Genomic DNA, 22,234 nt, shown 5'->3' with positions numbered 1-22,234 from the left:
GTATGCTAGCAAGCAGGACCTTCTTAAATCCCTTCATCAGCAAGCATGACTTTAAGGAATTGGAGAATTAAACAAAAAGAGAAATAGCTCTTTTTGTAAGTTGTATATGTACAAATTAATGTATAAGCTAAAATACTTCTGATTAATTATAAAGTAACAATGAAATAAAATGTATCAAAACTTAAGAATATAGGTTATAAAGTTATAAAATTATCTGTGAATTTAGTGATAAAGAAGGAATTGATTTCATTTATATAATTATGTATGCCAATATTCGGTTTCTTACTAGTCAAGTGATTTACGTGAAACCCAGATAAACTAGCACTCTTAAGTCAGTTAAACCATTATACTTCACTGGAAGCATAGTGCTGCAGTATTTTAATATATAACTTAAGCATTAATAAAATAGGAATTTATGCTAAATCTAAGATTTAACTAAGAGTTTAATCTAAACTCTTGGTTTTAGAAGCAGATCTGAAAATGAAATGAGAGGAAGACATTTTGATATCAGCCACCCCTTTCAGGATGTCTTAAATAATTATTGGGAAGACCAGCCTCGCGCTGTCTGCAGAAAAACAACCACTCCTAGTTAACTAATGCAGAAAAGCGAGCTTCGTTAAGGAGGCCACAATTAAGGCACTATAACTCCCAAACGCGAGTCTGTCTTTGGCAATTATTTGGTATAAATTATCCTTGGATTTTCAGTATCATGGAGGGGATGCTTGTGCTAATGTTTGCTGATAGACTCACTAAGTTGACTCTTAATAAATAACAAAACTTTTCTATTCCAAACTTCTTCTTCCTGACCACACCAGGAGCTTTGGATATTAAGGGAAATGGTTTCAGAGCAGACAAGGTGCCTCAGACAGTATCTGAACAAGAGGAGATCCCACAGCGGAGAGAAAACTCTGACTTCTACAGGAGTACCATGGCCATGGCATGTGTGTGCCCACACACACGCACGCACGCACGCACACACAAACATAAACACACACACTAAATAAATCTAAACAAAAGTGTTTTCAAAGAAAATATGTACTTAAACAATTAATAAACCAGGTCTTGCTCAGACCTCTGAGACATCCGCTTCCTGAGAAGCAAGCCGGCTCTGAGCGTCCTCCAGTTGGCTGACAGCTGAAACCTTCTCCCTAGTCACCGTTTCCACCTGGGCCTCCAGCTTGGCAATATTCTGAGATAGGATCAATATCTGTGAGGAAACAAAGAATTCAGCCATGGTACTTGAAAAGTATTAAAAAGTCACTTTAATATAGTTCAGTGTCCGCACCCCTTCTGGGCTCCGTTATTTCTGTGTGGTCTGAATATGTCCACTTCTCTACTTCCTCAGCTCACCTCATCACCTCAAAACCTCCTTCACTCCTCTTACTTATTGGGAAAAGGTGTACGATAATAAAGTCCAAAGGCTGGTTGAAACCCTAGACAGCAGATATGACAGCTATAAAACACACTGTGATGGGGACATTTCAAAGGGGGCATGGGGAACCCAGCAACTCTTAGGTCCCTTCTCACATGGCCTTTAAACATTAGAAAAGGTAATTTAAAGAGAGGAGATCCCCTCCCCCCAAATCAACACAGGGTTCTCGGCTGCCCTCTCTCACAAGCCCCACTTATCCTCTTGTTATTTATTGTTCCTCAGTCCTGTCAAGAACCAGATGTGCAATTATCTCCTGTCTTCCAGAAAGCCCTCCTCCATGTCCCGTTCCCAGCACAGGTGACCTTCACGGCCCTGCTAATCAGCTACTGTGCACACTTACGTCTGCTCTCTGTACTTGCTTCCCTTCTTGCTGTCACTGCCCCTGCCTTCCTAACTGCTTAATACTCTGAGAGTTACACTGGCATGTAATTCCGCAGCAAGGTCTGCATATGCCACCTGACCCCGCTCCGCCTCTGTATACCACTGCCATGGTCCTAATTACACCGTTCCATTGTTTTCACCTGTCCCTTTGGTTTGTGGTTTTTGTGCTAGAAGTTCCTCAAGGGCATGTTCATTAAAAGGCACCAAATGTTCCATGAGTATATGGATGAATAATTAGGATTATTTCTAATTTTTCGGAGGGAGTCTATATCAGATCTTACTCGTCTCTCCTCAGGACCAAAAATGCTTTCTAGTCCTTAGCCTTCATGGTTGTGCTCTGTTTCAAGGGATTCCAATTTTTCTATGCTGACCTCTTAGTTGAACTGACACATCTAAAATGAAAGAATGCTACCTTAAGCCAGAACAAAGCATAAGGGGATTTCTACTTCATCTGCTAGAGAAACAATAATGCTTCAATTCTACCATAGTCCCTGACAGGGAGACATTGTTCTATAACTGAAATAAATAACTAAAATTTTGTCATACATATAAGCTTATAAGAGGCGGGAGAGATGGCTCAGTGGTTAAGAGCACTGGCTGCTCTTCCAGAGGTCCTGAGTTCAATTCCCAGCACCCACATGGAAGATCATATCTGTCTGTCACTCCATATCCTGGGTTACTGTGACACCTTCACACGAACATACATGCAGGCAAAATATCAATAAGCATAAAATAAAATACCCCAAAAAACAAAACCAAATAAGCCTAATTAAGGTCATTTGTTCATACATGCAGAAACAAAAGGCTAGTGGAACAAGAGACAGCAATAAGAATGGGACAATAAATATGATGAAAATATACGCATGCATGAAAACATCCTGATGAAACCACTATTGTACATTATTAATATATGGCAATAAAAACTCTCTTAAGATATCAATATTGAACCATAGTTTTGGTAAGTGAAGAGCATCACAGCAATAAACTGAGGTCAGGTGTCTACATTTGATTACATAAGTAGCATACCTGACGCTCGTGCAAAAAACAAGCCCTGTAGATTCTTTGTAATTTCAAATGATCAACAATTGACTTTTCTAAAATCACAGAGAACTGAATACTTGGCTTAGTTATTTTCATGTCCCAAACATTAAAAGACTGTACAAAAACTTAATTTGGGCATAGCTTTGCTAATACCAAACTGCAAAGTACCTTTGTGCATATTACCATCTGAACCAATAACTAAGTGTCAAAGGAAATAACAGAGCAAATCAAGTATCAATTTAATTTCCTTAATTTAAGAACTCAAATTCATGACTATCCATATCATAAACCTGTAATTATAGGTCTTCTGGAACCATACAACAGCAGTAAATTTTAGTGAAGCTATTTAAACTAATATATTACGTTTTTATGCGGAGATAAATCTGACTGTTAAACATATTAGGGATGCTCTGTGTTTCAAGTAAATCTGCAGATATTTATTTTGCTAATTGTAAGCTCTGTCCATTTCTATTACAAGGCATACATCAAATCCCTCCCTTCCGTGGGACTCCCGCCCTCTACCACCCATCATTTAGGTCCTCTGCCCACTCCCTGTCTGCTGCCTCCTGTCACCCACTTCCTGAGGCTCCCCCTCCTGTTGTCACACCTTCTTCTCCCCCACGCCCACCATCTGGAAGCCAGCATTACACTGCAGGAGCTTCTCCATCCACATCTGTTGCAGGGCCAGAAGCAACACAGACAGCTGCAACACGGCTGGATGTCCAAGGCACTGACATCAGGTAAGTTCTTTAAACTTTGACAGGGGCAAGGAAGAGACAAGGACACCTAGGTTGGGAAAGCTTGAGAGAGATTTCTGCAAAACGGTTTCCAGAACATCGAATATTGCATGAAGTGGTAGAAGAGATACAAGAAATTAAGGATTCAGGCAATGGGCTATTGTCAAGGGAACCAACTAAGAAAATGTGTGGGCTGGGGTGATGGACTGAACTAACAAGCCAGAGGGGCTCCGTACAAACAAGGCCCATATTGAAAGCAAGAGACAAACTCACAGCAGGTGATATTCATGGGGAATGATGCAGACATGGGCGGGCAGGCAGGCAGGCAGAGACACCTGTCCTCCTAGAGTTTCCCACACAAATGGGGAAGCAGGGAAGGAGATGACTACCTACTGTTGGGAAACCAGGAGCACCTATTTGTGCGGTAACTTTACCAACCTAATATTTACAGGTAATGATTAATTTGTCACTTTCCCTATTAGGTTGTATTCCAAAGCTTGGTGCTGTGTGTGTGTGCGTGTTGTATATGTGTGTACTTGTTTGTGTGCACTGTATATGTGTGTATGTAAATACAATGTACACATTCATGCTGAGGTCAGAGGTCAGCCCTGGTATCTTCGTCATTCACTACGTACCTTAGTTTTTGAGGCAGAATCTCTCACAAAACCTGGACTCACAGATTCTGCTCCACGGGCTGGCCACCAGGCCCCAGGGATCCTTTTGTCCCCAACTCCCCAGCACTGAGTTTGTAGCACACACAGCCATGTCCAGCTTTATTATGCGGGTGCTGGGGATCGGGGATCCAAGCAATCCTCACGCTCCTGCGGTGAGCGCTTCACGAACTAAGCCGGTTCCCCAGCCCCAGAAAGCAGGTTTGAAAAGGAAAATATTTTCTTTCTGATGCCACAGCTACAGTTGGATCAACTGACAATCCTTCCTATGCATCTATGAACACACTTATATACACAAGGATTATGCTATTTAAAAATATGCGGAAATTTCTTTCTCATTTTGTTTCAATAACTACATCATTCAATATTTTGCATTGTTAAGTTTTTATCCTGGGCATGAGTTTCAAATCTGCCTGTGGAACTGTAAAGGGTCAGAACAAAAGAGCAAAACTGCAAGGTCTTTTGCAGGAGTGAGGAGGAGATGGGGAGGAGGAGGCAAGGATACAGTAAGGAGAGACAGGGATGCATGTTTGCTAGCTCTTAGCGCACATGAACACTCGTGAGGAAGATCGTGGAACCCGTGCCTGAGGCATCTCCATTACAACTGCTGAAGCCGATTATACAGAAACTTCAGTGATACGGGAAACTAGGTACTTTCCTAGTGTTGCACATGTCTGTGCACTTCAGTCCCTTTAGAGAAAGAACTGTATCAGATTTGGATTAATGGAAATTGGATTGCTTGGATTAATTTTCAGTTCCCCTGAAATGAGATTAGGAAAACTAAGCTACTTGCCCAAGTTCATTCAAGAGAATACATACAACTAGAGTTTGTATTCTCTGTCTGTCTGTACTGACTCACAGGTACAAGAAAGCTGCCCAGCAAATCCACTGCTCATTCCCTAAAATAAAAATGATAATAGGCACAGGCTCAGTTTTATTCAATGTCCACCATAAATAAGACTGGAAATACGAGTTTCAAAGCAAAGCATCATGGCTTTTAATCCCATCAAAACGCTTAAAGCAGTCATCACTCCCATGGATTGGACAAAGTTCCAGAAAGGTCAAACTGGACTTACTCCCACAGCTTCTTCTCTGAAGCCATTCTCCCTGCTGAGACCAGCTGGGTGCTAGGGCCTGGTGCTTCCTTACTCTCACAACTGTCCTTGTACTCAGGACACGACCAGAGACCCGCTGTGCCAAAGCTTCCTCCCCTGTGCCCGTGTGCTGCACTTCCGCTGCCACCCTCACTCGGAAGTGCCCGCCAGGGAGACACTCGGGTACAAACGCACCTGCCATACCACCAAGCACAATCCGTTGCTCTTTTCCCCCTCTTTTTTGAAATTCTCATCCAAGTGTTTTAATATTGTGAGGCTGAGTCAAAGGGTTTCTACTAAACAACCACCTTCCCAAATAAAAATACCCTAGTTGTGAGCCGGGTGGTGGTGGCGCACGCCTTTAATCCCAGCACTTGGGAGGCAGAGGCAGGCGGATCTCTGTGAGTTCGAGACCAGCCTGATCTACAGAGCTAGTTCCAGGACAGGCTCCAAAGCCACAGAGAAACCCTGTCTCGAAAAACAAAAAAAAAAACCCTAGTTGTGAACAATAGCTGTGTGTGTGTGTGTGTGTGTGTATTGGGGAACATTATTTTAACCTGTGTGAATTTTGTTTATGCTGCATTTGTTTAACTCTGTGAAGCTGTGATTCTTTGCCTGTGTTAAACACCTGATGGTCCTAATAAAGAGCGGGATGGCCTGTAGCTAGGCAGGAGCAAGGACAGCTGTGGGCGGCAGGCAGAGCATAAGTAAAAGGAGAAACAAGGAGAAGAGGACATCAGAGGCCAGCCACCCAGCAAGCCACAAACAAAAAAGTAAAGAAATGTATACAGAAGTAGAAAAAGATAAGAGCCCAGAGGCAAAAGGTAATCTGGATAATTTAAATTTAAAAAAAACTGGCAAAAAAATAAGCCAAGCTAATGCCAGGCATTCATAACTAAGAATAAGCCTCTGTGTATGTAATATATTTGGAAGCTGGGTGGTGGGACCCTCATAAATTCAAAAGAGTAAAACATCACACAGTGTGTGTGTGTGTGTGTGTGATTGATTCTATTTCTCTCTCTCTCTCTCTCTCTCTCTCTCTCTCTCTCTCTCTCTCTCTCTCACACACACACACACACACACACACACACACGATAGCCAATTCAAAGCTCCACATCCCTCCATACCTTCCCCAGTCGCTAGGACTCTAAATCCTGCCTATTCTTTGGACCTCAGCTAATACCACCTTTGCCCCGAGAACTCCCATGATCACTTGCAGATGGATCAGTTCTGAGCCTCTGCCTTAGTCCTGCCTTTCCAATGCCATGGGGCCCCTCTTTCCTTTCCTTGTATGTTATTCATACTTCATTCAAAACTATATATTTGAGCATTTGCTAATGTGCCAACAATGAGGATATTGGTTTATATATGCAGGGATTCACAGAAAGTTAGAGAAGGCAACAATCCCACAAGAATTTGCAATCAACTCAACTATGGGAACCCATAGAGCAGAACTTAGTTTTGCTTTGGGAGGCTCTGATGGAGGCTGTTTCAAGAACTTTGAAGGATCAAACAGAACAAAGACCTTCTCTGGATAGGAGACGAAGCCCACTCAAACCTTGCATAAAAACAAACAGCCAGGCGGTGATGACACATGCTTTTAATCCCGCACTCGGGAGGCAGAGGCAGGTGGATCTCTGGGTTCAAGATTACCTATTCTACAGAGTAAGTTCCAGAACAGCGAAGGCTACACAGAGAAATGCTATCATGAAAAACCAAACCAAACAAACAAAAGCAACAAAACAAACAAACAGGGCAGACTTGTCCTGAATGACTGGGGATGGGCAAGGACATCAGTGTGGTAGGAACCCAAGGGGAAAAGTGAAGGGACATGAGACTGAAGAGACAGGAAAAATGGTGGAGAGACTTTAGGTTTTGCTGTAGGTTTATCCGAGGCTGCAGGGAGATGAGAAGGTTTTTAAAGTACGAAACTGAGTTCACCACGGATTATCCCTGCTGGGGTTTAAAGAACAAGGAAGGGAGCTGATGTTGGTGGCAATGACACCACAGGGGCTGGAGGTGCCTGCCAACGAGGCTAAGAAAACACAACAGGGCAGAGAAGGCAATCAAGGTGATGGGATGGGTTTCTTTAACTTGGTGGCATTGAGGGGGAGGCAGCAGCCAAGGGACAACATGATGTTCCTACTGGGACAAGGAGAAAAAGGAATCAATACATCGATTAATTAAAGGCAGAGCAGTTCCCAGTTATCTAAATCTACACCTGTTAAACTCTAGAACTGTCCATACAGCTTTCTGGATGGATCTCTCATTGTTTTAGAGGCACACATATGGGTTCAAAGAAATTGCCCCAAAAGTACCTTGTAAGAAAAGAGAAACTGAAAATCTTAAAAGGAAGTACAGCACGAGGGGAAGGGGGAGGGGGAGAGCACCCAGTGATGACACACTGTGATCCAGCGGCTACCAGTGATCTCCTGAATCCAAGATGTCACCCCCACAATGCCACACCTCACCCCAACATCATCTGCTGGCATATATTCTAGTTCTACTCCAACTTATTAACAAGGTGATTTCCCTCAAATATTCACATCATGACAACGCTGTCCAATATAAAGCCATTTCGTGGCTTAATGTCACATCTGAATGAAATTTCTAATACTCATGTAGATTTTAAGAGCATGGATGATTTATTCCCCCATATACTTCACACTTCACTTTCCACTATTCTTCCCGAGTCCCTCTGCTCCACCACCTGCCGGTTCTAAACCCCAACCATGCACAGAGGTTTCAGCTAAGAGCTTGTATTTTTCTTGGACATGATACTTCCTTCCCCTGAACTCAATTCGCCCCCTGCCTATCCCTTCACCTTTCTCAGCCTCACTTCAAAATCCTCCTGACAAGAAGCCTTTTGTTGACTGTCTAGGCTTGGGAGATTTGATCATTTATGAACACATCTGCTTGGTAGCCATCTTTCCCTAAAGCCTGTACTTTAAGGGACAGCAGCATTGGTTCCGTGACTACATCCCCAGGGCCTCCAATCCACGTGCTGGAGCTGAGAGGTAGAAAGCAGCAGGAGGGCTGGATGAGGACTCAGGTGTGCAGGCCCCCCACTGCCAGGAACTCTGCCGCCCTCCTGGCCAGGACAGACTGAAACTGTGAGCCAAAGCCAGCCCTTCCCTCCCTACACTCCACCCCTCAGATGCAATCCCACGGCCTCAGGAAAGTGTGTAGCACGGTACCTTAGACTCTGCGTCCTCCCTCTCCTTGGCTACTTCTTTCTTTATCATCTCCTTCTCAAAAGCCCGCTTCTCTAGCTGAGCGGCAAGTTCTTTTTCCAGTCTTTCTGTCTGCCTCTCCAGCTCACTCTTCAGCTGCTCGCACTGCATCAGAGCCTGGTGGACAGAGAATGAGAAGGGGCATCAGGAGTGCGAAATCACCAGCGAGAGGTCAGACAAGTACACGTTCTTCTATGTTAGACAGTTCGGACCCACTGGGCAGTCCACCACCACGGGCGGTCACAGCAGCATGCCACCGGTGCCCACAGGTTTCCATGTCAGTTGAGGATAGCGGACTAGTCAGCTGGAGAGTTCTGCCGGCCCTGACGGTGGCCACAGAGCACTCAGAATCTGAAAAATGAGTTCAGAAAGGCCAAGTGCCTTGGTATGTGTCGTTATGTGGTGCTAGTACTTCATGGAAAACATACTAATATCTCACGTCCTTCTTATCCAAAGTATTTTCATTCTTTAAATGACACATAGAAAATTTAAAGCAGATGTTGAAAACTATATTTTATTATATGCAGGCATCTATTAACACTATTTTAGTAAAGCTTCCTTAATATAACTAAGAATTAGTTCACTCCCCTTAAACACAGATTGCTGCCTCCTGTTATCAGGATGAACATCTTTCAGCAGCAGTAAAAGTTCATAATTAAAAAAAAATCACAATTTTCCTTTGTTCAAAATTGCCCACAATGTTTTCCAGAAATAAAAACTCTCCTACTTCCTTTCCATTATCTACAATGTCCAACAATGAAATGGAACTTCAAATCACCATACGAAAACCCAACATAGTCACGCTGCTCTGGTGTCTGTCTTCTGACCACTGTTTGTGTCTGGCACCGACAGCACGAGCCTCACAGAGCGCCCAAGTTGTATAAGTTGGATGGTCACAGCTGTTGACAATGGAGATGGAAATGGTCTCGATGCACACTGTAAGGCTTTATTATGGTTATACTGCTCTTTGCTAAAAGCTAACTCTAGACCGAAAATATCCAGGATCTGTGAACTCTTCTCCCTTCATCTAGAAGACATTCACCTTCAGGTCTTTATTCTGGAACGTGTCTGCTATCCTAATGTATGACAGCCAATTTCACACGTGTCTGGTTAACCAAAACAAACACAATTCTGATTTTAGAAGGCTCATCAACAGAGTTAGTCCCAAGCTAAAGACTAGAGGAACGCCTCAGACTAAATAAATTTAAAACTGATTATAAAAAATGAAAAGCATATTTTTTCATAACTAAATCCCTTGGAGGCTAAAATACTAGGAATGCTGAATTCTGTGCTTCAAAATACAATTATCAGTGAAAATTACTTTCCATTAATCTAGTGAAATCAAACAACAAACCTGCAACTTTTCCCTTCGTAATGAAACTACTGGTATAAGAAAATAAAATCAATATATCAGAAGAAATTCCCACCTGGACAACTTAGGCTAAGAACAACTGAGAAAGCATCCCAACCCAGACAGCAAGAGTGGAAAGACGAATCCAGTCAGCAGAGAACAGGAGGAGAGGCCAAGCCACAGGCTGGTCTGGTGGAAAACACAGACCGCAGCTGTAAGTCACATGAGCATATCATGCTGGCCTTCTGCCAGCCGCCAGCAAGGGAGTGGTGGGGACAAGAGGAGCACTGAGTAAAACCTTAGGTTACAAACCAGTTATGATATCATTGGGTATGTAATCAATAGTCACACATTTTAAATAGCTTTCATTTTTATTTACTTTTAATTTATTTTGACATTTATACCTGGTTATAATGAGAAAAGCCGTGGATTTAGTAACACTTGGAAATAAAAAAATTAGTAATGTGTGTGTACACGTATGTAGTGAACATATACACATATATGTGCATGTGTAAGCCAGAGTCCTCCTCAACCTCTTCTCTACCTTCATTTTAGAAACAGGGTTTCCCACTGAACCTGCAGCTCACCAATTAGACTGGCTGGCTGTCATGCCCTAGAAAGCCCCATCTCCCCCCCCCCACACGCCCCCACCTCTGCCCCCAGCACTGAGAGGACAGGAGCACACACCTATCTGGCTTTGATCAGGGCACTGGAATGCAAACTCTGGTCTTAATGCTTGAGATGCAATCACTTTACCCTCTCTCTGGTCAGGGAGTTTGGAGCCCCTGAGATGTAAAACTGTCTCTTTTTCCATTGGACCTCGCCTGTGGCTAAGGGGTTCCTACACCTGCTACTTAACCCCAATACTTACAAAACTATTGCAGGATGCCGGTCCTTGTCATTCAAGGGCTCCCATTTATTTCTCTCCAGGAGGAAACTAAATCCTCAAAGCTAGGTCACAACTAGGGTGATGTCTCCAAGTGTGACCCGCACTCATTTTCCCTGGGGTATCTGGGGAGATGGGTTCTTACCTGGGAGAAATGGCTGTCAGCCTTGAGAATGGGAGAAATTGTGTGCATTCACACCAGCAAATTCAACTCAAGATTTTTCCTTTGCAGCTATTCCGTGCTGTCCCCATCAACACTCATTTCAAAACGTAATTTATTGGACTCAGTATTTCTAATTCTAGTTTTAGTAAGTCAAAGGTAACTATTACTGTCATAAAGAAGTCAAACATTTTTGAAAACAAAAATGATATCTGTCAACTAAGGCTTCAAATCAGGAAACCTATTGAATGACATCTCTGATTCCCTTCCCAACTGCTACGAATAGTTTCCTAGAAATTCCAGTGAAAAACTCATGAATAATAAATATTATGAGGATTTACTGCTCACTGTTATTGAACATAAATTTTGAAACATGAATGAATATGAATTTATTTTTATGAAACAAGACCATTAAATAAAAATGATTATCAACATACTTGAGCTTCTTACTTATAAATAAAACAACATATTGCTTTGAATTTATAAATAACTTGTTTACCAGAAACGAGTCCATAAATCTACACTGAGACTATTCACAAAGGCGTGCACCAGCGACCATATTCTGAGAAAAGCATCGTTATGTAATTTCACACTTACATAAGCCTAGATTTTATAGGTCATGTGACTACCTGACGCAATCAAGAAACACTCTAAATACGGAATGCATAAAGCTACTGTTGGTGCAATACTACACTCTGCTTCACAGTGAGATACATACATATATGTATATGGGATACATCCTCAAATAACGATAATAGAGCAAATACATAAACTAATAACAGTTGTTTTTATTACTGATGCCTACATATCATATATAACTGTATATGCTACATTTTAATGCAACAGTAAGCTTGCTTATCCCAGTACTACCACAAACATGCCTGTTAATATTACCATTTCAGTAGACAGGAATTCATCACCTCTCTTAAGATCTCCCAGGGCCTCTGTCCTGTGCGTAGTCTGTCTTTGTCCAAAGGCACTGACAGCTTGGTTTTGTTTTGCAGCAGACGATGTGCTGAGAGGAGGAGCATTACTTCCATGCCTGTAGCTGGAGCCCAGTGCTCAAAGCTTTTCTGATAAGTTTTTTCTACTCCAAGTGTGCCAGGCTTTTTTGAGGGGGCCACCAACCAGCTCCCAAATCATGACACGGAGACTTATTATTAGTTTTGAATGCTCTGTCTAGCTTTGGCAGGTTTGTGGCTAATTCTTTTAACTCAAATTAATCTGTTTCTCTTCATCTACCTTCTACCTTGGGGCTTATTACCTTTCTCACTTCTTCTCTGTGTGTGGTACTTTCCTGCCATCTCTGTGTCTTGCTGGCTGGCATCTCTCTCATTCTCTCTTCCTTCCCCTCCTCTCTCAAGCCTAGATTTCTCCTCCTATTTAGTCTCTCTGCCTGACAGCCCCACCTATCCTTTCTGCTGCCTACCTATTGGACATTCAGCTTTTTATTAAACCAAACAGGTGCCTTAGGCAGGCAAGGTGAAACAGATGCAACACATCCTTACATAATTAAACAGATGCAGCATAAAAAAGTAACACACCTTTACACACTTAAAGTAATATTTTGCGCATAAACAAATGTAACACATCTTTACAGAGTTAAACAAATATTCCACAACATCCAAGTTTCTTAATTCTGCTTTTTTGATTATACCACAATCCAAGACACAGAATAATGGAGAAAATCAAAACAAACAAACAAACCAACATTTATTTAACCTACTATGTTGACATTTTTCTCACCTCTGCTGTGCCCAGTCCATTTCCCGAAGCCTGTGCCTCGGTACAGCGCTCAGCCGCTGCACTGTGAGGACAGTCAGCCAGGCTGGAGGCTCGTTAACTTTTACAGCTGTTTCTTGGAGTTTCATCAGTCCAGTACTACAAACCCTCTGCCATTCACTTTTGTTTTTAAGAACTATCTCCGGTTGCACTAATGTGCGCTTTCCAGTACAGCCTTTCACTGCTCTTGCTCCGCATCAGAGGCCTTCTAAGTGGCTGGCACAGCACCAATCCGCTATCCCCAGGAAGAAATTTTAAGGGGTTCTTAGCACTTGGGTGTTTTCAAACATGAAATAATTTGCCCAGATCACAGATGTATAAAGTGGAAGAGCAGAGATTTGATGGACTGTAGTTTCACACCATTACCTGAAAACGACTTTATGGCCTTCTGATCAGATATTTGTTTTCTTATAAACACTATGGGTATTTTCAGTCACTACAAATGTAAACAATGCAATAAAGCGATGTCTTTTACCTGGCATGCAATACAAATAACGCCCACTAGATGGCAACAAACACCAAGAAACTAAGAAACATATAACTCCTGCCTTGTATTAAAAATATCCATGCTCACTATCTTTTAAGACTCCCCAAAAGAAAACTTCCTATGTCTTATCAGAACTTTAGGTAAATGCTCCTAGGCTTGCACCACATCATGTCAGCAGCCTTTGCCTCCATTCCTGTCAATTGAGTGAAAACGCAGATTCACAGTAGGCAATGCCTCAGTGCGCCTTCTCCCTCCCTCCTTCCTTATTCTTCTCTGTATCATACACCCTGACTGCAGTTTCCCCACCCTCCAGTCTTCCCAGTTCTCCCCCTCCCCCGGCCACCACCCCTCTCCTGCTGATCCACTCCTCTTCTGGCTCCCTTCAGAAAGGACAGGACCCTGAGGGATATCCACCAAACAGGGCATAACAAGGTACAACAAGACTAGGCATGAACCCTCATATCAAGGCTGGGTCAGCAGGCTGAAAAAGGTCCCAAGAGCAGGCAAAAGAGTTGGAGACATCCCATTCCCACTGTAACAGCCCCACAAAAACATCAAGTTAACAACCATAACATATATGCAGGGGACCTAGAACATATCCATCATGGCTCCAAAATTGCTGCTTCAGTTTTTTTCAGCCCTGTTTAGTTGATTCTGGGGGCCATGTTCTCCTGGTGTCCTTGATTTCTCTGGCTCCTACAATTTTTCCTCACCCACTTCCACGACGTTCCCAAAGCTCCAAGGGTAGAGACCTGTTGAAAATCTCCAGTTCTGGCTGTCTCCCTGCCTCATGTTTGCTGTGGGCCTCTGCATCTGCCCCATTAGCTGCTGCCAGAGCAGCCTGATGACAACTGGGCTAGCTCATTCTTAACCATTACATTTCAAAAGGCATTAATTATTTAATATCACATTTATAGCTAAAATTATTAATTTCTCTTCAACAAACATTAGTCGTGCAATGAATATGCAAATGGCATGTGAGAAAAACAGGGCTAGACATAATAGTCTTTCAAACAGCTAGAAAAAGTCACCACGACTTTATGTAACAACACTGTGGGTCAGAGAGGCAGAGATTAATTCAAACAAGAAGCAGGGGAGTTTCTACAAAGACTGCCACCTGAATTGAGCCTCCTCTGACAGACGTGTTTGTCACATAGGAGCACAAAGCAATTGGTGCTGGCCCAGTGGACCCATGAAAATGCTGAGTCATAATTCACGGTCTTCGTTGTCTGAGTGTGGGGAGAGGTGACTCCAGGACAGTCGGGGAGCAGCTGGACTGAAGCCTCTGAAAGGCCAGCTAGGGATCAGTACATTCGATCTGGGAGTTCCCTCAGTGGGGGTGTTTACAATTCAGGAACACTAAGACAATGCAAAGGACAGGCTGGAACAGGGAGATGCCCAAGAGAAAGCAACCAGGAGGCTACTGTCACAGTTTGCACACATGGCGGAAGGGCACAGAAAAACCGCAAAGGTAGAGGAGGTAAAGGTGGGCACAGCCGAACAGGGAACTCTGCAGAGAAACAGCATGGGGAATGAGAGAGTCACGGTCGGGGTGGGGCGACACTGGAGGGATTTTAAGGACTGTCGTGGATTGCATCTGAGGGGTGGAGTGTGATGAGGGAAGGGCTGGCTTTGGCTCACAGTTTCGGTCTGTCCTGGCGGGGAGGGCAGCAGAGTTCCTGGAGTGGAAACAGGCCACGGAGGCTCCTTATATCTTGATAGATGCATGGGGTCAGACGTGGGGCCAGACTGAACCATGCAGAGCTTGTCCATGGTGACCCCAGAGCCCCACAGCTTCCTCAAACAAAGCCACCAGCTAGGGACCAAGTTTTGAAATGCAAGAGCATTATGGGGACATTCCAGCTCAAACCAGAACAGGCAGTGGAGCCTTAACAACTGTACATTTGACGGCACTGCGGGGAGGAGCAGTTCTCAGCTGAGATGAACTTGGCCGGTGAGAAATTGTGAGTTTCATGAAGGGAAAAAGAAAGCCTTCCAGAAACTATGACTTGACTGAAAGCCAGGGGTAGAAGATGGGACAGGGTCCTGTTTTCTAGTCTGGGCACTGTAGTGGACTAGGTGCTTTTCAGTGAGAAACAGACAGGATGGATGGTAGATACAATGAGTGCCGTTTGAGGCCATAAAATTCATATTTAGGTGAGAAGGAAAATCCCAGCTGGAAACAGGAGAATGACAGTCAGAAGGAGAGGCTGAAGTGAAGGCCGGGAAGACAGGAAGTGAGCAAGACTGGGTGCAGAGGACCAGGAGGAAAGGCCTTGGCTGGTGACAGTTTTAGAATTTATGATCTTGGTTTGTGTGACACACAGAGAGAAAAGAATCAGGAGTTATGGGGACTGGCGTGGCTGCTGTCCCATATATTAAATGGATCCCGAAACCTTCACGAGCAATGGCTGGAGACGATCAGAGAGAGGAGGGGTCAGAAGCCAAAGCTCCTCAGTGTCCAGGAACATCTAGAGTCAGCTCCCACTGGGGAAGGGTAGAGAAACTGTGATGAATACAGTAAATCTAAGTCCTCCACCAGAGGCCCTGGGGACAAAGGAAAAGTCAGGAGAGCTGGACTCTCATGATGTCCAGACCAGCTGAGTTGAGAAGAGAAGGAACATGTGAGGGAGTTGGGTCACAAGTGGACCCATCTGGAAAGGAAATCAGCAAAGAGTGAGGGTCAACTAGCCTGGGAATATTCCAGAGGACCTAAGAGGGAAATGGATAGGCGATGGCTGTGATGGCCCTCAATAGAGAATCAATCAGCTCTGATTTATAACATTTCATAAAACATGGGTGGAACTGCATGTTGAGTGCCCCTTTCTCCAAGGTGTCTGGCTAGAGGTCTTTCGAATTTTACATTTTTCATACGTTGCAGTATGTGTAGTTTGAATGTGACTGGCCCCCATAATCTCAATGGGACTGGCACTATTAGGAGGTGTGACTTTGTTGGAGGAAGTATGTCACTCTGGGGGAGGGATTTGAGGTTTCCTATGTTCAAGATACCACCCAGTGTTTCAGTCAAGTTCCTTTGCCTGCAAGATATTGGACTCAGCTACCTCTCCAGTACACATCTGCCTGGGTGCCTGCCATGCTCCCTGCCATGATGATAATGGGCTAAACCTTTGAAACTGTGAGTGAGCCATGCTAGCTAAGTGCTTCCATTTATAAGAGTTGTGTGGTCATGGTGTCTTCACAGAAAGAAAATCCTAACTAAGACACAGTTCTGTATAGAATTTACTAGATGAGCACACATATGCCAAAACCACACATCTAAAATGTCAAGTATTAAACACTTGAAGTATGGCCAGTAACACATCAAAGGACCACAACCATCAATCAATAGTAACCTTCAGTTATTCGAAGTGTCTAGAACACTGGTCACTTAGTGTGAACTATTATTTTATTACTATGGCCAGGTACAACTAATTCAGCTCACAATGAATCTAAGTTACATCAAAAGATGCTATTGGACACACACGTGTGATTAACACTGGCATATTTCGATGTCCCAACATTTCCTACTTACACAGAGGAGGAACATTTGCCTTTAGTCAAACAGGAACATAGATACACAAGTGAGTCGGTGCTGAGACTGTCCCAGCCCTGAAGGCGCTCAGAAAACAAGCAGATTAAGCACAACAAAGCACTTCCCATATTGTTCTATGATCTCTGAACAGCAACAGGACAGACATATTTGCAGAGGAATAAGAATTCTCCAAATAGAAAGTTTGCTTAATTTAGAGAAGTCAACAGTTGTGAACCGGCATCTGTCTTGTGTGTTTGAAATTAATTTAGCTATTAAAATAATCAAAGAAACATGCATAGGGAAACAGTGGCTGTGTGTTATGCCCATTTCCAGCCATTCCACTTGCCTTGGTCTTTTCAAAGCTGGCCTCCTCGGTCATCTGCACAGCCTGCTTCACCTGTTTGTAGGCACTTGTCTCTCTCTGCTGCGCTTCCGCCAAGCTGCTCCGCACAGAAACTAGCGCAGACATTAAGTCATCCCTCTCTCTGTCAGCACAAGAAGAACACCCACATGAGAAGTGACCATGTGATAGTGCACTCAAAGTCAGAAGAAAGGAAAGCATTCGTGTGTATCAAAAGAACTGCTACGGAGGGCCTGCCCAGCACGAATTACAGCGCGGCCCAGAGAATGACCCTCTGTCCTCCCTCAGCGAGTGGCAGGCAGAGCGGCCTGAAAGGCCGAGGCGCTCATGGCGGGACCACAGCTGCTCGGGACAATCGGCTTCTGTGGAAAGGGCTGGCACATGTGTGACCACCATGCAAAGCCTCAGAAAGAGCAAATGACAGAGGAAAAGGAAGTGGAGGAGCTGGGAAAAGGAACCACATTCAGAAGACTGTGCTGCACATCAAAGGACGCCTCTCAACAAGGAGTCCAGGGAAAGATTTACAATTTCTGAAGAGGAACCAGGGTGTGCCTCCTTGGCAGGGCGGGATGCAGAGGCAGTGCAGGACCGCTACTCCTGCTTGCCTGAACGAATACAAACCCGTCCTTCTGCATCTTTCTCACGGGCCTCAGTTTTCCTTCCCTTCCAGTTAAATTCTCTCCGTTAGTTATGAACAAACCTGTAGTCTGCTCACTTGTTCTTTGCATTTCAGTGGGCAGGCACTCAAGCCCTCCACTCAAGTTTAACAAAATCTTGGCCCCTGGTTTTGATCCTGAGCAAGCTTCACCCACTCCTAAACAAGTTTCAGATGTTCACTAAGATAAGCTGCTTATTAGGGGCAACATTAAGCAGAATACTAATTTTGACGCATGTAAAATAGTAGGATCCAGCTTCACAGGTTAAATAAACTCCAGATCAAATTCTCAGGATACTTTGGAACTTATCGTTGTATAAAAAACTCCAGTAGAGGGGGCTGCAAAGACCTGGGTTCAGCAACTCCACTAAGTGGCTCACAAAGCTGTAGGTTTGGTTCCTCCCTTGGGATCCAATGCCTTCTTCTACCCGCCACAGTGTTCGTGTGCATGTGGTACACACACAGGCAAGCTGGCACATATATATGTAAAATAAAAATAAAATTTAAAAAATTACATGTTCAGTGAGCCAAAGAGAAAGATAAGGTGGTCTGTTTTCTACATATACAAAGCAGAATGCAAAGCCTGCTGGACTGTACAAATGCCCTCCTGTACGTTGTCAAGATGACCAGCTATCAGGGAGGTACCAAAACCACTAAAATCAAAGCTCACAGTTTGCTTGCCACTGCCAGATTCCAAACTGTCAGAGAAGAAACAACTGGGATTAAAAAGAAAACCAAACATTAATTTAGAAGATTGCAAACACTGAGTCTGAATGCCCTTCTAAACTAACCAATAATTCCTTTTAACAAATCTCCCGAAGACAAGAATTTAAACTATTTGTGGTTATTTGGAAAACAGTCATATTTTAAGAAACATGGAATGCTGAACACATTCATAAAAGCCCTTTTTGTTAAAAAAAATTGTTACAAACAGCATGAAATTCGTAGAATTATGATGAGCTTCCCTTTAGAGCTTCCTGGTTTGTTTGAAACTGATGAAAATTACTCAGTTTTTATTCTAAATGAAATAAAAAAACAGTTAATTATTCTGATTGAATATTATGAAGCACAATAATTATGTGGAAAGTGGAAGACTCAAAAGCAGATTAAATTATTCTAAAGTAAAAGATAAATTGAATGCAAGCAAAGTAGAATTTGTGCTTATCTGAGTTGCAAAAAAAAAAAGTGAGATAAAAGGGGACTAGCTTCGTAGGACACACAATCCAAAAGGACTGTGATCCTAGAAGAAACATTTCCTGTATGGCTCACAATCTGAGAATCATGGGCTCACCTCCCATAAGCCTCTAAGAGCTACTGAGAAGCAGAAGTTATAACTCAGTAACATCTTTATCTGCCCTGAAGCTACAATATCACAAAGATAGCTCCCAACTCCAAAGAGAACGGCAAGCAGTTCAGTGGGTGGACAAGTTAGCAGATACCACAAGGCCAAGGTCTAACAGATCTGCTTCTCATGGGAGACATCTCTAATCCACGTAGTCTATTTGGGGGGCATCCACTTATCAAGACTGGCATTTGTCATGTAATAGATGCTCAACAAAGTAAATGACAGAAAGAACAAATGAACAGGGCCTGCAAGATGGCTTGTTGGGAAAAACGCTTGCTGTGAGTGAGGGCTGACAAGCCAGCTAGATCCCAAGGACCTGCATGGTGGAAGGAATGAACCAACTCCCAACCAGGCTCTCCGACCTTCACATATGTGCCGTGTGTGCTCCCACAAACATACGCACACACAATACTTCAATGTAAAATTACAAACTTAAAATTTAAAAACTTAGAATACTTTAATCTGCTTTGGGGTCTACTACTTTTCCATATTAAATAAAACCAAAAAACTCAAGGGTATGAATATGAAAATCTCCAATAGGAAGATTTCAGAAGGGACCCCAAGAGAAAGTTCCCACTGTTGTAATATTGTGAGATTTAAATGGAAAAGGTGGTTTTTAATTAAAGAGCAGAGTCAAAGTTAGTTCTTCTAGTTCAAGATGTTTCAGAATGTAAATCCATCCACTCTTAAGCCATGGAAAATCATTAAAGATGAACTCAAGCAAAGATGTTTCATTAATCATCTTTCAGAAGATGGCAAAACGAGTAACTGAACATCTGCAGAGACTGGCCTGACCGGCTCCACTTCCTCCCATGACCACTGGCAACAAGGCAGAATCATCCCAGCAGGCAGCTTAGGCTCCTACTCCTAGCTGCAGCTTGCCTCTGGCTGGGATCCATCTCTGCTTCCTGCTTCCTCAACTACCCAACAGCGGATGCTCAGGAAACAAAGAGCTCTGGGTGGCAGCCCAGGCTTCCGCCACCCCATCTTCATCTGCCTGACACTTTCTTAGCTGATCTCTTGTTTCTCACTCCACACTTGCCTCTTGCATCCGACAAGACTACTGGTTATCTGTTCTTCAGAAATATGAAGTCACCATGGCAGGCAGCCAGGTGGGCTATTGGGCAGTTGTATTCCTGCCCCTGAAGCTGTGCTCAGAGGGCAAACCCAGTGCTAGGCTGAGGATGTTCTCACAGAGGGACAGACACAAGTGACATCATCTTCCAAGGCAAAGTTCCGCAAGTCCTTAAAAACAGCACATGGTGACTTCAGGGACTCAGCCAGGGAGCATCCTAAGGAAATGGCTGACCACATGATGTTAAGCTCATACTATTCCACAGCCTGGTGTGAGCAGTTAGGGCAGAAAGACAGCACCGGAACACAGCTGGTCACTGGTGACCATAGTACATTAGGAACTTCATTCAGCACTCAAAGCAGGCAAAGCCCCTGAGTGCCTTTAGCCATGTGCACAATACACAAGGACAGGGTTGCTTTAAGAGACGGGTACCAACTTCACCTTGAAATGTGGAATAACTAGGGAATGTCATGGGCAGTTTTAAGTATTTCTAATAAGCATCGTTTTAGTCAGCATTAGCACTGCTGGTGTGAAAGGAAAGTCCAGAAAGCTCATGAAGCGTTTCGTTGTCCCCGTTTCTGGAAAGCTCCCTGCTGCAGCCACTCAAAGCCCACTGGACAGAAGTCAGCCAAGGATCCCAAAATGGATCAAATCCCAGGCAGCACTATGGGAAACATTTCTCAGAAAAAAAAAAAGTAACCAGGATCTCACCAGGATTTGTCTGACAACTCTGAACTACCGCCTTGATGGCTCCTGACATGTGAGCACTAGGGAAGGAGCAAGAGGAGTAAGAATGGCTTTACCTACTCTCCAGCACACAGCGGCCCAAGTGGACGGCACTGCAGAACTTAAGTCAACTTAAGAATCACAACCACTATCAACAAATCCCTATATACCCAACATAAAACACCACAAACATACGGCTGGTCTGGTCCCCAGGATATGCCTCACCCCCACCCCCGTCTGCCATGCAAGTCACCCCTGAATCACACGTCCAAGCAGTACTTGCTGGAGGGTGGAGTGAGTCAGCTGACAACCAGCTTCATAAGGCCATATTTCAAAAAGGATACAGCAACCTTTTTGGATTTAACATATTTAAGGTCCAATTTTTGAATTCTACCTAACACCACGCAGCATGTACCAACTTTAAGTACATAAAGCTAGAAACCCAAACCTGACCCATGCTGGATGCCTCCCTAAGTCAGCGTGCCACTCAGTGGGCAACAGTGTGCAGTAATAAGTTGAAAAGGTTAAAAGTCAGAGGAGACAAAGGGAGCTGTAGAACCCCAAAACCCTAAAAATAACAAAGCAGAGACCTTTCACCCTTTTCTGTTTCCAAAGCGGAACATGGAGCACACTGCTGACACAGCAGAAACGGGAGGTAGGCAGGCTGCCACTTCCTTTCTGAGGCCAAGTCAAACCTAAGACAGTGGCAACAGAGTCTGTAACTGACAAGAACCTGATTACGAAATGAAAGCCAGATGCTCAACCACAATGACCATCGTAGGCCCTGCTCACCACTGTGAACACCGTGGCCCCTGCTCACCACTGTGAACACCGTGGCCCCTGCTCACCACTGTGAACACCGTGGCCCCTGCTCACCACTGTGAACACCGTGGCCCCTGCTCACCACTGTGAACACCGTGGCCCCTGCTCACCACTGTGAACACCGTGGCCTCTGTTCACCATTATAAACATTGTAGCCATTTTATTTGTTGGGTAATTTTACTAAACTAGTTAAAACTACCTTTGAAAATCTACTTAATATAAAATATTTTTATTTTTTATAACATATCTGTGTAAAATTAATTACCAAAGACTATTTGAAACAAATCTGGAATTCTAGTAGACTTTAACCATTACTAAACATCTGGTGTCTAGTCTTTCAAGTCAATTTCTATGAACCTAGAGAAAATGTCTAATATTGTATTTGACCTAGAAAACCCAACGGCTTTCCACTAGTGTTATCTTCAGTAGTTTTATTCACTTTGGAGTTAGTTTCACATTAGTT

The 22,234-nt window shown here is 43.6% G+C and overlaps 1 protein-coding gene across 5 annotated transcripts in view; it reads right to left on the bottom strand.

The window, feature by feature from the left end:
* Nucleotides 1–22,234, bottom strand: part of Sdccag8 (SHH signaling and ciliogenesis regulator SDCCAG8) — a 194,415-nt gene that overhangs the window by 141,605 nt on the left and 30,576 nt on the right. For all 5 annotated transcript variants that reach the window (XR_012912112.1, XM_075989256.1, XM_075989259.1 and 2 more), the window contains exons 9-11: nt 17,134–17,272; nt 8,554–8,706; nt 1,073–1,207 (exon numbers count right to left, since the gene is read on the bottom strand). Coding sequence is in view for 4 of the 5 variants with exons in the window: in XM_075989256.1 (XP_075845371.1) it covers nt 1,073–1,207; nt 8,554–8,706; nt 17,134–17,272 (427 nt within the window). In the remaining variant the exon portion in view is untranslated. The remainder of the gene's footprint in view (nt 1–1,072; nt 1,208–8,553; nt 8,707–17,133; nt 17,273–22,234) is intronic.

The sequence above is a fragment of the Microtus pennsylvanicus genome, chromosome 10 (genome assembly GCF_037038515.1).
Source record: "Microtus pennsylvanicus isolate mMicPen1 chromosome 10, mMicPen1.hap1, whole genome shotgun sequence".
Classification (NCBI taxonomy): Eukaryota; Metazoa; Chordata; class Mammalia; order Rodentia; family Cricetidae; genus Microtus; species Microtus pennsylvanicus.
The sequence above is the reverse complement of the archived record's forward strand: the minus strand, read 5'-3'. Positions and strand labels throughout refer to the sequence as shown.